At 40.9% G+C, this 14,111-nt stretch overlaps 1 protein-coding gene across 1 annotated transcript in view; it reads right to left on the reverse strand.

Annotated features, from left to right (window-relative positions):
- LOC311226549 (uncharacterized protein) overlaps window positions 1-14,111 on the reverse strand; it is a gene marked incomplete at its 5' end in the record, with an annotated part of 109,156 nt that overhangs the window by 61,769 nt on the left and 33,276 nt on the right. The window contains one exon of the mRNA XM_084311969.1: window positions 2,599-2,777. Within this exon, the coding sequence (XP_084168095.1) occupies window positions 2,599-2,777 (179 nt within the window). The remainder of the gene's footprint in view (window positions 1-2,598; window positions 2,778-14,111) is intronic.

Below are 14,111 nucleotides of genomic sequence, written 5' to 3' on the forward strand. Positions count from 1 at the left end.
ATAGATAAGGTATTGATTATTATGGATGATGATTTGTTATATGTGACGGTTGATGTTTTAGCTACGGTTTTAATGGACTTTCAATTGCTAATGGTATCATTTGTATGCATTTGTATGTTGTACAGATTTTACGGTTTGGATGAAGGTTTGGATGGAGATTGGACAAAGCTTCATTAAAATCAGTTCAAGAAATCTACTTGTGTTAATTGCGTCGTGCCCGGAGGATGTCACACTTATACACTGTACTTAAATAAATAACTAATTTGGAACTGACCCTTGTGTTGCAGAAAATTACAGCAAATGGCTTCCTTTATTGCTATTCTTTTAGCTTCCTAGACAGACCACCCCCTAGTTGTGACAAAACTGAGGAAAACAACAATAAACCATGTGAACTTTGGAAATTACTCAATAATCAACTAGGCTGCAGTAAAAAACTTAAAACCAGGTTCTCAAACATAAACATAAAGACGGACAACACGCTCATCACAGACAAGCTGGATGTAGCCAATTACTTAAACACTTTCTTCACAAACATAGCCACAACACTGGTAAACAAACTACCCTCCCACTCAGGGCATTATGGGGTAGAACACATAGTAGCATACTACAAGAACCTAGGCGTCCACAAAGACGACTTCAAACTGGAAATGGTAACTACAGATGAGGTACTCAAAAAACTGAGGGCCCTCCAACCGAACAAGGCCACTGGCCATGACAACATCCCCTCCAAATTCCTCAGAGACTCAGCAGCCGCCATCACCCCAGTCATCACACACATAATAAACCTCTCCATAAAACAGGGACATGTCCCCAGGGACTTCAAAATTGCAAGTGTAACACCCCTGCACAAAAAGGGCAGCAAATTAGACCCAGGCAACTACCGCCCTGTTTCTATCCTTACATCCATCTCGAAAGTCATGGAAAAAATAGTATACGAACAGGTCGAAAAGTAGCTAGCGGAAAAAATCGAATCTACGAATTCCAATCTGGCTTCAGAACATCCCACTCCACTGACACATGCCGTCTCTATTTGAACGACCACATCAAACAAGAGGTGGACGCGAGCAAATACTGCGGCATGGTCATGCTGGACCTACAAAAGGCCTTCGACACTGTCAATCACTCCATTCTGATTGACAAGCTAAAAGCAATTGGTTTTGATAGTCTATCAGTGAGCTGGAAGGGATGCCCCGATCGATCGGCCACCGATCGTTATCGGCCGATAATCAGTATAAATATGCGATCGGTGATAATGCTTTATTTTCGCCGATCGTCAAAACAGATCTCACTCGCTGAGTTCTGTCTCAGACACCGGGAGCTGCACACAGTGCTGCACGTCTGCTCCTCCTCCAGCTCCTCCCGCACGCATGTAAACACGGGTCTAGTCTAGTGGGACGGGACCTCCATGAGCTAACGTTAGCTACCGTTACAAAATGACCCAGTCAACTATTCACTTTTAGTTTAATACATGATGAGGCATTGTCTAACTGAACGGTATCTAGCCGGCTAGCTACTGATAGCTCCTGATATCAACAAATGCTCCAGCAATAGTCTAGTTATCTAGTACTAGTGTATGATACCTCTGTTAGCTCACGTTAGCTTAGCTCACTGTTCAAAACGAAATGTCCCATTCAACTAAATAGTTCACTGAGGCGTTGTCTTAACGTTATATTTCCGGCTAGCAGTAGCTACAGACAGGTCCTGATATCAATGTCTTATAACACTCATTCGATGCATATTCGAAGCCCGGCTTGCGTCGCAGTCACTAACGGGGATAGCTGAGGGAGTAGGGTATATCTGCAGAGCCTAGGGTAAATCTGCAGAGCCGAATGTAATTTGATCAAAGCAAGAGTATACACACAGACAGTGGAGATAGCGAGCATTTTGACTTGTTGCGTGGTGGCGTTGTCTCGCAGATAATACAACTACAAGTACAAGTCTAATTATATAATATATAAATTTTATAAAAAAAAAAAAAAAAATTATATAATTTTTATTTTTTTTTATTAATCAAAAACGATCGGTATCGGATCTGTATCGGATCGGTATCGGCCGATATGGCTCAAGACGATCGGTATCGGTGGCAAAAAACGTGATCGGGGCATCCCTAAGCTGGATACAATCCTACCTGGAGGGGAGAGAACAGATGGTGGAGGTAAACGGTACCCTATCCACTAGGGATGCACTGAATGGGAAATTCTTGGCCGAAACCGATACCGAAAATAGAAAACAGTTGGCCGAAAACCGAAAGGCCGAAAATGATTCATAGAATAGATTTTTTTTTACCAATGTTGTGGAACATTATGATTATGGAAAAATATACGATTATGGCAAAACTTAACTTAAATAATAAATAATCACTATTATGGGTCCATAAAACATTTATTCAGCACTTCTGAATGCATACAGTACATTAATTCCATCTTTTTAATCAAATTGTGACCCCAAGAATCGAAATTGAATCCCAAAGACACCCTGAAAAGTCAGTGCAGTCAATGACACAATGCTGGTCTGATATATATTATTGTTCTGAGGAAACCTCATTAAACCCACACTGAAACACAGCTACCAAGACACAGAACATTAGATTTCACCAACCTGCTCTGTGTAACTTTATTACTGGTTGTAAACCCAAATCCAGCAGGTGGCGGTGATGGTCTATTTCCTGCTTTGCACGATAAATGTCCCCCTGGTATTCTTTAATGGTCCTTTTGACGATTCCACAGATCTCCATGGCAACAGTATTGGGTCTCTCGTAGACCTTGCGATAATCATCACTGCCGCAGCGGACATCTGTGCTCTACTGAGCGCACCTTTCTAGTCCCCAGCTGAATGTGCTCGCTTGACTCGGCACAGTAGACGCGCGACAGACAGACGTCAATGTGAGAAACACAATCCCCCCCCCCCCTCGCTCTGAATAATATGCATATTAGATTAACAGCGACGGGCATATGGTGAATGGGGATGTAAAGGCATGTTGAAGACGCATTTGTTGGACGCGTTGCGCGCAGAGTTTACATGGAGGCGGCGCGACTCCCGACAGCGCAACATCATCACAACAACACGCGAATGATATGCATATTAGATCACTCCCACCGCGATCACTCCTACCGCGACGGGCATAATAGTGAATGAGGATATGGAAGCATGTTGGGGACGCATTTGTTGGGACGCGTTGCGCGCAGAGTTTACATAGGGGCAGCGCGACTCCCGACAGTGCGACATCATCACAACAACACGCAAGGTTGTTTCTTTTTCGGTGATATATTTTTGGTGAAAAAACTCTTTCGGCCGAAAGCCGAAAGGCAATTTTTTTTGCCATTTTCGGCCGAAAAGTTTTTCGGTGCCGAAATTTCGGTGCATCCCTACTATCCACCCCCCTCCCAGTGAGCTGTGGTGTTCCACAAGGAAGCATACTAGAACCGCTACTGTTCCTAATTTATGCAAATTACATGTCGTCAGCTTGTGACTGCAACTTGTTCCTATTTGCGGACGACTCAGCCCTGCTGGTCTCTGACAAGAACAAGTTACAGGTTGAAAAAACTCTCAGCTCGGAACTAGGCAAAATCTGCATATGGCTTGCAGATAACAAACGATCATTACACATGGGCAAAACAGAGTCCATTCTCTTCGGTTCAAATAACAAACTCAGCAAGACCGACGGCTTCTCAGTTACAGTGGGTGACAATATTGTCACAAGGAAAGATGAAATTACCTACCTGGGTTCCATCCTAGAGGCTAATCTTTCCTGTGACAAAATGGCATCCAATGTAATAAAAAAAAGTCAACCAACGAACTCGATTCTTGTACCGGATCTCCTCTCTGGTAAACAAGAATACCCTGAAGACTCTGGCAGGAGCACTCATTCAAGGGTACTACGACTATGCTTGCACCTCATGGTAACAAACCACCTCAAAGGCACTAAAAACCAAATTACAAACATCTCAAAACAAACTAGTCAGACTACTGCTTGACCTGACTCCTAGAACCCACCTCACCCCTGCCCACTTTAACAACCTAGGATGGCTTAGAGTAGACGACAGAGTACAGCAACTTGCAATGGGCCTGGTCTACAAGATACACTACACGACCAAGGTACCCATGTACATGTCAAAATACTTCCCAACGGTCAGTGAATACCACGATCACAACACCAGAGGGAGCTCCGCAAATCATGTTAAACCCAGATTCGGCTCAAACAAGGGACTAAACACGTTTCGCAATTATGCCACATCAATGTGGAACACCCTACACAAATGTCCTAACCCAGTTGTACAGTAAATGATCAAGTATGGCTTGTCAGTATTCCAATGTACAGTGTAAAGTGTCGCCCACCCACCCCCTACCCACAGTGATTCGCTACAGGGGTTTAATGGCTTCAGCTGGGTTTTGATTATCAGTTAAGCAATGCAGATTCAATTATGTGCGTCTGTATGTGTACTGTCGTGAGTTTGTGAGTCACGTTGGTGGTTGGTCTCATTTCAGCTTCCGTTATTTGTTTCGTATGTCGTTTCATATCTGTGTGTCTCGCATATGTGCGTGCTGTGCAGTTTGTTTACGTTGGTAACACGGGTCGCTAAGGAATTTAGGTTTGAAGGAACTGCCCTAATGTCAAAGCGTTTCAATATAAGCATCTTGTATCATTCTTAAGATACCACAGCTATGTTGTGGATGTAAATTAATGTGTGCTTGCTTATGTAGAAACAATGCATAAGATAACGTGACCTTTTCATTATAACGTCTTGCAACTATGGTTATGATTAAGATATCAAGTATTTACTCACGGAAAATCTTTATGTATGGTGATAACGAGTATTATTGTTGAAAGTCATACCGTCATATACCGGGGTGTGATGTCAGAAAGGTATGAAAAAAATTATAGCGCCCAAGCCTAGCATGTACTGAATCAAGAATTGATTTTTAATCAAATTGTGACCCCAAGAATCGAAATTGAATCCCAAAGACACCCTGAAAAGTCAGTGCAGTCAATGACACAATGCTGGTCTGATATATATTATTGTTCTGAGGAAACCTCATTAAACCCACACTGAAACACAGCTACCAAGACACAGAACATTAGATTTCACCAACCTGCTCTGTGTAACTTTATTACTGGTTGTAAAACCAAATCCAGCAGGTGGCGCTGATGGTCTATTTCCTGCTTTGCACGATAAATGTCCCCCTGGTATTCTTTAATGGTCCTTTTGACGATTCCACAGATCTCCATGGCAACAGTATTGAGTCTCTCGTAGACCTTGCGATAATCATCACTGTCTTCCATCTCTGTTTCAGACCAGTCTGGAGAGAGGAGCTGACCATCTCTAGCAGGTTCTGATACTCCACAGTCCTTTCCATCAGGTTCTGTTTTCATCTGTTCAGTTGAGGTGCTGGCTAGATGCTCATGGGTTTGGTTAAACCATGAGGACTGAGGTTTCTCTTCATCATGTTCACTCTTCACAGGGACAGGAGTGGATGTTAACTCTATGATGTCAGCCTCCTCTGGACCTTGAAGCTGCTCTCCCTCCTGACTGGTCCAGAGTTCCTCCTGTTCCTCTTTAATCTGTAGGAGCTCTGGCTGCTCCTGGCCCAGACTGGGGCTCCTCTCCTGCTGCTCATGGGGAACCTCCTCTTTACAAACAGGGAGCTGTAGGTGGCCTAGATTGAGGAACACAAAATAGAATGATAAAAATAGCTGATCAATGAATGAAGATGACATCACGTCATAAATCCATGTCTACAGACTGTATGAATAAATGTTTTTTTCAAATGTAGCCAAGAGTAAAGACCCAAATCCTGTCAAAACAGCAATCATAGTGTATATTTTCAACAATACATTTGTTTACCAATAGGTTAAATTGTTATTAATGAAATATCAGTTCAGGAATTGTATTCATAAGCTAGCGAATTTCAACAGGAAATAAATGCGAGCGGACATTTTGTTGTAGTCATTATGATGACACTCAGGTCTTTCAATGAGCGTTGGAATTTCGAAAAACGACATTACCCAGCTCAAGCCAGCTACTGTACAGCTAATTACTTGTGGATGAATTTTATTTAATTTTTCAGGATTATCTACCACAAAACTGAACGTTATTGGCATAAATTAGAACACAGTTAGTTTATCTACCTTTCTAGCAAGGATCCGCATTGCAATCCGATTCAAAATGGCGGACCGGTCTCCATAATAAGAAAGTTCTGTATTTACACTAGATTTCATTCACGGTTCTTGCTGCACGCCTGGTGATACTAAATCCAAATGTAACTCTGCCATTGGAAAGAGTAGATTTGTCCCGATCCATAGATGTGCAACTTGGCTATAATAAGGTCATTTATAGGCCTGATATTCTATAATAATATTTCAAATTGCATGTGTCCGGATGGCAGAATTCAGTACTGTATAATCTACAAAACCTTCTGTTTAATCATCTTCCCTTTATTCATTTGCTTAGATTTTATGTACATGTGATCTCAAGAAGGTGCTGAACGAGCTCAGTGGCAGTTTTCCATGTCTGGTCATGTGTAGCATGGTGTTATTCACCATCAAAGAAAAATCATAATTTATATTCTCCTTTGTTTCATCACAATTTACTCAAGCCTAGTAACAGACACAATATTTCTGACACAGGGAATACATTCCCTGAGATCCATAGATGTCCCTAGATACATGCAAATGGACCTTGTAGAAGTGGAGCAATCTTCCATTTATGTATGTATTATTATTATTATGTAGGTATTGTGTATTTTTTGGCGGATTTTCAGAAAATAGAGCTAGGGCTTAACAGGTTATGGGCTGAATTTGTGAGAAATCATTGGTGATTGCATTCACATCGATTCTACAGACATCCCCAGATTCAAATAATAATAATAATAATAATAATAATAATAATAATAATAATAATAAATAATACAAGAATATTTGTATCATTAACAATTACGTTTTACATTTATAGTCATGACTCAATGAGGCATGATGAAGTCCTAAAATAAATTAAATAAAAGCATTACACAAACACTGCAAATGGCAGTGATCAGTGAATAAATAAATAAGCACGTATATAGCTATAGTGGAATAGAATGGACACATCTACCTTCTGCTCTCAGCACATCCAATTCCTTTCATGTACCCTATATACTGTGCATATATATAATATCTTTTGTATTCATTTTCTATATACCGTCTAGTTTATTGTTGTTGTTTTTTCTTTTTTTGCTAAGTGTGCATATTCTAAGAGCCAGTGGAGAAACATTCCACTGATCATCTTACTGGTATGATGTTGCATGTGACAAATAAAACCTTGAACTTGACTTGAACATCAATCATGTAAATTGAACCATGTCATCCAATAATCAGTGAACAGTTGCACTATTTAAAAAGGGCCATGTGACAGTCTGCACCCTAGGCCTACACACACAATATGGCATATCTACTGTACTGCTGCTGGTAGGGATTCCCCGATCACGTTTTTTGCCACCGATACCGATCGTCTTGAGCCATATCGGCCGATACCGATCCGATATCGATCGATTTTGATTAAAAATAAAATAAATTTTATTTTATATAAATATATATATTTTTTTTATAAAATATATATATTATATAATTATACTTGTAGTTGTATTATCTGCAAGACATCGCCACCACGCAGCAACAAGTCAAAATGCTCGCTATCTCCACTGTCTGTGTGTATACTCTGCTTTGATCAAATCACATTCAGCATGCCCTCAGCAGGGTATATCTGCAGCTCTACAGATATACCCTAGGCTCTGCAGATATACCCTACTCCCTCAGCTAGCCCCGTTTGTGACTGCAATGCAAGCCGGGGCTCGAATACGCATCGAATCACTGTTATAAGACATTGATATCAGGAGCTATCTGTAGCTACTGCTAGCCGGCTATATAACGTTAAGACAACGCCTCAGTGAACTATTTAGTTTAATGGGACATTTTGTTTTGAACAGTGAGCTAACGTGCGCTAACGTGAGCTATCATGCACGTCTACAAGACTATTGCTGGAGCATTTGTTGATATCAGGAGCTATCAGTAGCTAGCCGGCTAGATACCGTTAGACAATGCCTCATGTATTAAACTAAAAGTGAATAGTTGACTGGGTCATTCTGTTTAAACAGTAACGGTAGCTAACGTTAGGTCACGGAGCTCGCATGCACTAGGTTAGAGCAGACTATTGCCCGAGCTTGTTTACACGGGGAAGGGAGGAGGAGGAGACGGAGCGTCTGAGACAGAACTCAGCGAGTGAGATCTCGTTTTTCGATCGGTTTTGACGATCGGGAAAAATAAGGCATCATCACCGATCACCGATCGCATATTTATACTGATTATCGGCCGATAACGATCGGTGGCCGATCGATCGGGGCATCCCTAGCTGCTGGAAGATATCACTGATTGTGTGCTGAGCATGGAGTGCCAGTACCGCAGGAGTGGACCATGCAGACCTATTCACAGAGAGCGATGAGTACCTAGTGCAGGGGTCAGCAACCTTTAAGAGCCATTCCCCCCCCCCCCCCCCCCCCCCCTCCCACAAAATAAAATTCCTCTGGAGCCGCAAAACCAATTTACCCTTAAAATGAAGATAACAGAGTGTATAACATTTTATATATAGTTATCCCCAAGCATACCCCACATTTAGCATAAAACGCCTGACAATTGCATACCCAAAGTCATTTGCAATTTATTATACTTTATACTTATAGCACACAGTAAAGCAACAAAAATAAAATGGACTTTTTATTGCTGTTTTTAGTTTACCTGTTATAACAAAGGAACACCTCAAACTCTTATGAAGAGGAGAAAAAAGACTGGCTGTGTAGACCTATTTTTAAATAAAACACAGAAGAGGAGACAAAACACTGATGTCTGTAGACCGACTTTGAAATAAAACCCTGAACTATTCAGGTATATTTGAGTCCTTCCCTTATTTGTGGAACATTTATAAAATAAAAAGTAGTCGACTTTGAAAAAAGACTACCATGTGTAGACCTACTTTGAAATAAAACACAGAAGAGGAGAAAAAACACTGGCATCTGTAGACCTACTTTGAAATAAAACCCTGAACTATTCAGGTATATTTGAGTCCTTCCCTTATTTGTGGAACATTTATAAAATAAAAAGTAGTCGACTTTGAAAAAAGACTACCATGTGTAGACCTACTTTGAAATAAAACACAGAAGAGGAGAAAAAACACTGGCATCTGTAGACCTACTTTGAAATAAAACCCTGAACTATGCAGGTATATTCCCTTATTTGTGGAACATTTATAAAATAAAAAGTAGTTCACTTTGAAAAAAAGACCACCATGTGTAGACCTACTTTGAAATAAAACCCTGAACTATGCAGCTCTATTTGAGTCCTTCCCTTATTTGTGGAAAATAAAAAGTAAATTTTTTGTTGTTCGCAAATTTCTCACAGCATATCAGGCATACAGGTAAGCCTGCATCGTTAGTCGTGAAAGCAAATTAATCTGTCCACGCTGAATTAAACCCTCTATTTTCCTCAGACTTTCCTTTTTTTGGATTTATCCATGGTTAGCTTACTGGGGGGTCAGAAACTCAAGATTAGCCACTTGCAGACGGCAGGGAGAGGCGCGGGGTGTGACGCACTGTATTTATTTATTTTCTTTGGCCAGGGAGCCGCAGCTGATTGGCTAAAGAGCCGCATGCGGCTCCGGAGCCGCAGGTTGCCGACCCCTGACCTAGTGGGACGCTTCAGGCTAACAAGACCTAATGGAGCTGTGCAATACCCTGGAGCCAGCACTGAGGAGTAGGGATGCACGATAATTATCGGGCCGATATCAGCAATTATGACGTCATCCCGATAAACTCGATAACGTTATTAATAGCTCCGATAATATAATATATTTTTTGGTAAAAAAAAAATGCGGTGTGGGTGAATTGGAATGAAGTGCGTTTGTTTTGACTAAAGGCTCCTCCCGTTTTGCCAGTACTGTGGTACGACTGATGCGTGTGGTTTAGGAACAGGGAGTTTTTCACAAATCCAGCGCTCCCTTTCTTGGCTGTGACGTAGTTACATGACGTTACATTCGGAGGCAGACAGTCAATCTGCCAATTACGTCCCACCGCTTGCACCCACCTCTTCTTCTTACCACCAATCGGAAGCTCTCATTCGTTTATTTACTTCCGGATTGTCAGCCATTATTCTACTCGGAGCTAACGTTAGCTCCCCGCCAGCCACATTGACAAGTACCAGCGCTTATACATTACTGGCAAATGTCTTGTTGCACTTGTGGCAACGAGCGTTGTCAGCATCGACTTTAGTCAAATAGACCCAGACTTTTGAACGTTTCGTTCTGTCCGCCATGATGAGAGCAGAGCTGTCTGTACTCGGCAGCACCCGTGTGTGTGTGTGTGTGTGTGTGTGTGTGTGTGTGTGTGTGTGTGTGTGTGTGTGAGTGAGTGTGTGAGCACAGCACAGCCCGCTCCTCGCGCAGGCAGAGACACCGAGGCAGGAGAGATATAGAAAACGGCCAACAAGATTAGTTTGCGACGTTTAAATTCCTCAAAGAAAAACTCCATAATTTCTAGAGTACCGATAGCAGTACCGATGACATCGGAGCTTATAAATACTCAAAAAAAAAATGTATCAAAAAGAAATATATATATATACATTTAAAAAAAATTATAATACAATAAATATCGGTTATCGGTATCGGTTATCGGCTTGAGGAGCATAAAGTTATCGGTATCGGTGTCAAAATCAATATCGTGCATCCCTAATCTTTATGCAGTTTTAAAGCACCGTGGCTTTGTTCTGAATGCACTTTGTTGTAGTTATCCTACAGAGAAAAGAAAATGCACTTGACTTTAATGCACATTTTGTTGACTTCCGGTTTTAGCACAACATGTAGTGCACGCATTTTGCAATTGCTCCGCTCCCACCAACGCTAATTTCGTTTAAAAACATTATTTGGACAGTAAAGAAAGAGAATAGACCACATCGTATGTATTGTTAAGACCCTCTACTAACCATATCAAAAGACAAAATGGTTAAAGGTAGAAAGGTGGCAGAGAAAATAACTACGGCAACTTCAACGGCGCAGGACGTAACAAAACGAGGAAGACACTTCCTAACCGTCGCTGGTTCTGAGCCGACGGCGACAAGCTCCGAGGAGGAGAAGGAAGAGGACAATTTACCGGGATCATCGATTACGGTCCCCGAAAGAGAGTTAATAGAGACCAACATAAAAGAAGGTACAGAATCAAGCTCCGTGAAAGCGAGAGCAGCCAGATTTATGGATTCCAACGTCACTGCATCTATCTACCATATGCCGCCAACTGAAGAAAGCAGAAATCCACCCGATTTCAACACACTGACTAACCTGATGGTAGAACAGTCTAACCTGATGAAAGAACAGATGGTAGAACAGTCTAACCTGCAGATTACAGACATCAAGGCGCTCGAGGCAAACGTCGATGCTAAATTCGATCGCATCGAGGCTAAATTCGATCGCATCGATGAGAAATTAGAAGAAGTCAAGAAAGCGATCGATGCACAGTCAAAGCGAATCACGACAGTGGAGATTTCGGTGACAGAAAACACAAAAGCAGTCAAGGCGAACGAAGGTAGCATGACAGAGATGGGAGAAGAGATGGAAAAAGTGAAAGATGAATATCGGAGGGAAATACAAGGGCTTAAAAACGAAGCGATGGAGAGGCAACTAGAAACCCAACGTTACCACAGGCGGAATAACATCCGCATTGTGGGGCTTGATGAAGCAGTGAACTGCGAAGACATCAACTTTCCAAAAGAGTTATCAACGATTTTGGATAACACCGATCCAAACAAAGTGCCAGAAGTGGAACAAGTTTACAGAATCGGTTCCCAGGGGCAAAGTATCAACGGGCCGAGAGTCATCATTGTCACTCTGCGGAAAACTACAACAAGGGATGACATCATCAAATATGCTCGCAACCAACGTGGGAAGCTGAAGTATGGTGATAAACCAATATTTATCTACGAAGATTTGAGCAAAGAGGCCATCATCCGACGTCTACCATACAAAGATGTGATGCAAAAGCTGTACAAAGCCGGCTACAAGCCAAGGCTAGCATATCCGGCGCTGTTATCATTCTTGGGCAATAACGGCCGCAGGTCAGGTCCATATACACCTTTTGAAGCTGAGGATTTCCTGAATCAAAATGTAGCAAATAACCCAAAGCATGACGAAAATGCCGGAAACAGTTAAGCCTCTCTCTAAATATATACCAGTGTTGGAATGACTTTATTGTGTTCATCAATGAGGTCATTCCACCAGTGTTGGAATGACATTGTTGTGTTCATCAAAGTAGCAAACGATATGCAAGTCGTCTATAACAAAGTGTACTGTGTATAATACGATTCATAATACATTATAATTTCAGTCTCTGGTCTCAGAGGGGACAAATAAATATCATTGTAAAAAGATCTATCTGGAATATTCTGGGTTTATCGCTCAAATGCCCTGGGACTCTTAGATCATTCTGGAAAGTAAAATAGTCTAGGCACTAGTATATTCTACAACCTTCTAGTATATAAGGCACCATGACAACGAAGCATACAACTCTAACAATAACATTCGGTGTGTATACACATAGCAGATAATAAATTAAATGAAGCGCAATCAGTCCTTAATAATACTTTAAAATTAACCACACACAAACGTATGAGCACAGCAAGGTTATTCTAACAATTTAAGTAATCACTCCATTAAAGGCACATTGAAGCGCTAAAAGGCGCTGCTTTTCTATCTTATCTAATCAGTTAAATCGGTTCTAGTGGCTTCTCCACGTTGATAATTATTTATCTCTTATTCCTTATCTATATCTTTCCATTGATTTTTATTTTATTTAATTTTTTCTTCTCATTACTCTATATTTTTTAAATATATTTTAACTTACATTGTTCTTTTCCAATGTTCTTCACATTAAGGTGTCAATATTACTCTATATTTTTTAAATATATTTTAACTTACATTATTCTTTTCCAATGTTCTTCACATTAAGGTGTCAATATTGCTCTACAATCTTTTCCTTTTTTTTCCCCACACGTTAGTGGAGGGTTCAAAGGAATGTGTCGATGAAGGTTTATTCTCTTTTTTTATTTTATTTTTTATTTTTATCTTTATGTTATTTATCACAATACTTCATTACAGTAAGGGAAGGTGCAAGACCAAAAGCGACATTCTATTGCAATAGAATGGAAATGTTAGATCCTATGGCAATTAGCATAGGAAAATTAGGATTACAATGCTCAGTTTGGGCAATCCGGTGGACCATGGGAGAAAGTCAATCGCGGAGGATGTGTTCTTGGAACACAGGCATGTTCGACTTTCTGGGTGAGGGGAAAATAGGGGATTTTTATTTGTATATATATATGTTTTTAAGCTCAGCTCTCAACGGGACCTCATTAATTGGATGTGCATCTATTGTAGCTTCATACTCCAGAAACATTACCAAAAACTACACGAAAACATGCATAGACTATGGCTAGTTTGAATATAATGGTATGGAACACCGGTGGGATAAACAAACAACACAAGCGCAAAAGCGTGCTCACACTGATGAAAAAAGAACATGTGGACGTGGCTCTATTAAGCGAAACGCACATTTTAGAGGGAGACATAAATACGTTAGCGGATAACATATACCATAATATTAGTCACTCTTCTTTTGCTACGAGAACTAGAGGGGTAGCCATAGTCGTCAGACGCAAATTAAATATCGAATTGAAAGGGGTATGGTCGGATGCTGAGGGGCGCATAACTATAGCTAGGATTATACACAATAACAGGAAAATTGCATTGGCAGCGGTATATGCCCCGAATTTGTACGAAGTGGGTTTCTTCACTTCACTAACAGGAGAAATGTTAAACCATCCCGAGTACTCATATATAATAGGTGCGGATTTTAATGCCATTTGGAACCCAAGGATGGACAAAACTTACCTTTCCTTCTCAAGCGAACAAAAGAATTCATCTAAAGCATTAAAAGATTGGTCGAAATCAACAGGAGTAACTGATTTATGGCGTTCACTTAACCCCATGACCCGCAAGTACTCCTGTCGTTCGGCGAGACACAACACACTATCCAGAATTGATTAC

Source organism: Notolepis coatsorum (assembly GCF_963971535.1).
Source record: "Notolepis coatsorum genome assembly, chromosome: 4".
NCBI lineage: Eukaryota > Metazoa > Chordata > Actinopteri > Aulopiformes > Paralepididae > Notolepis > Notolepis coatsorum.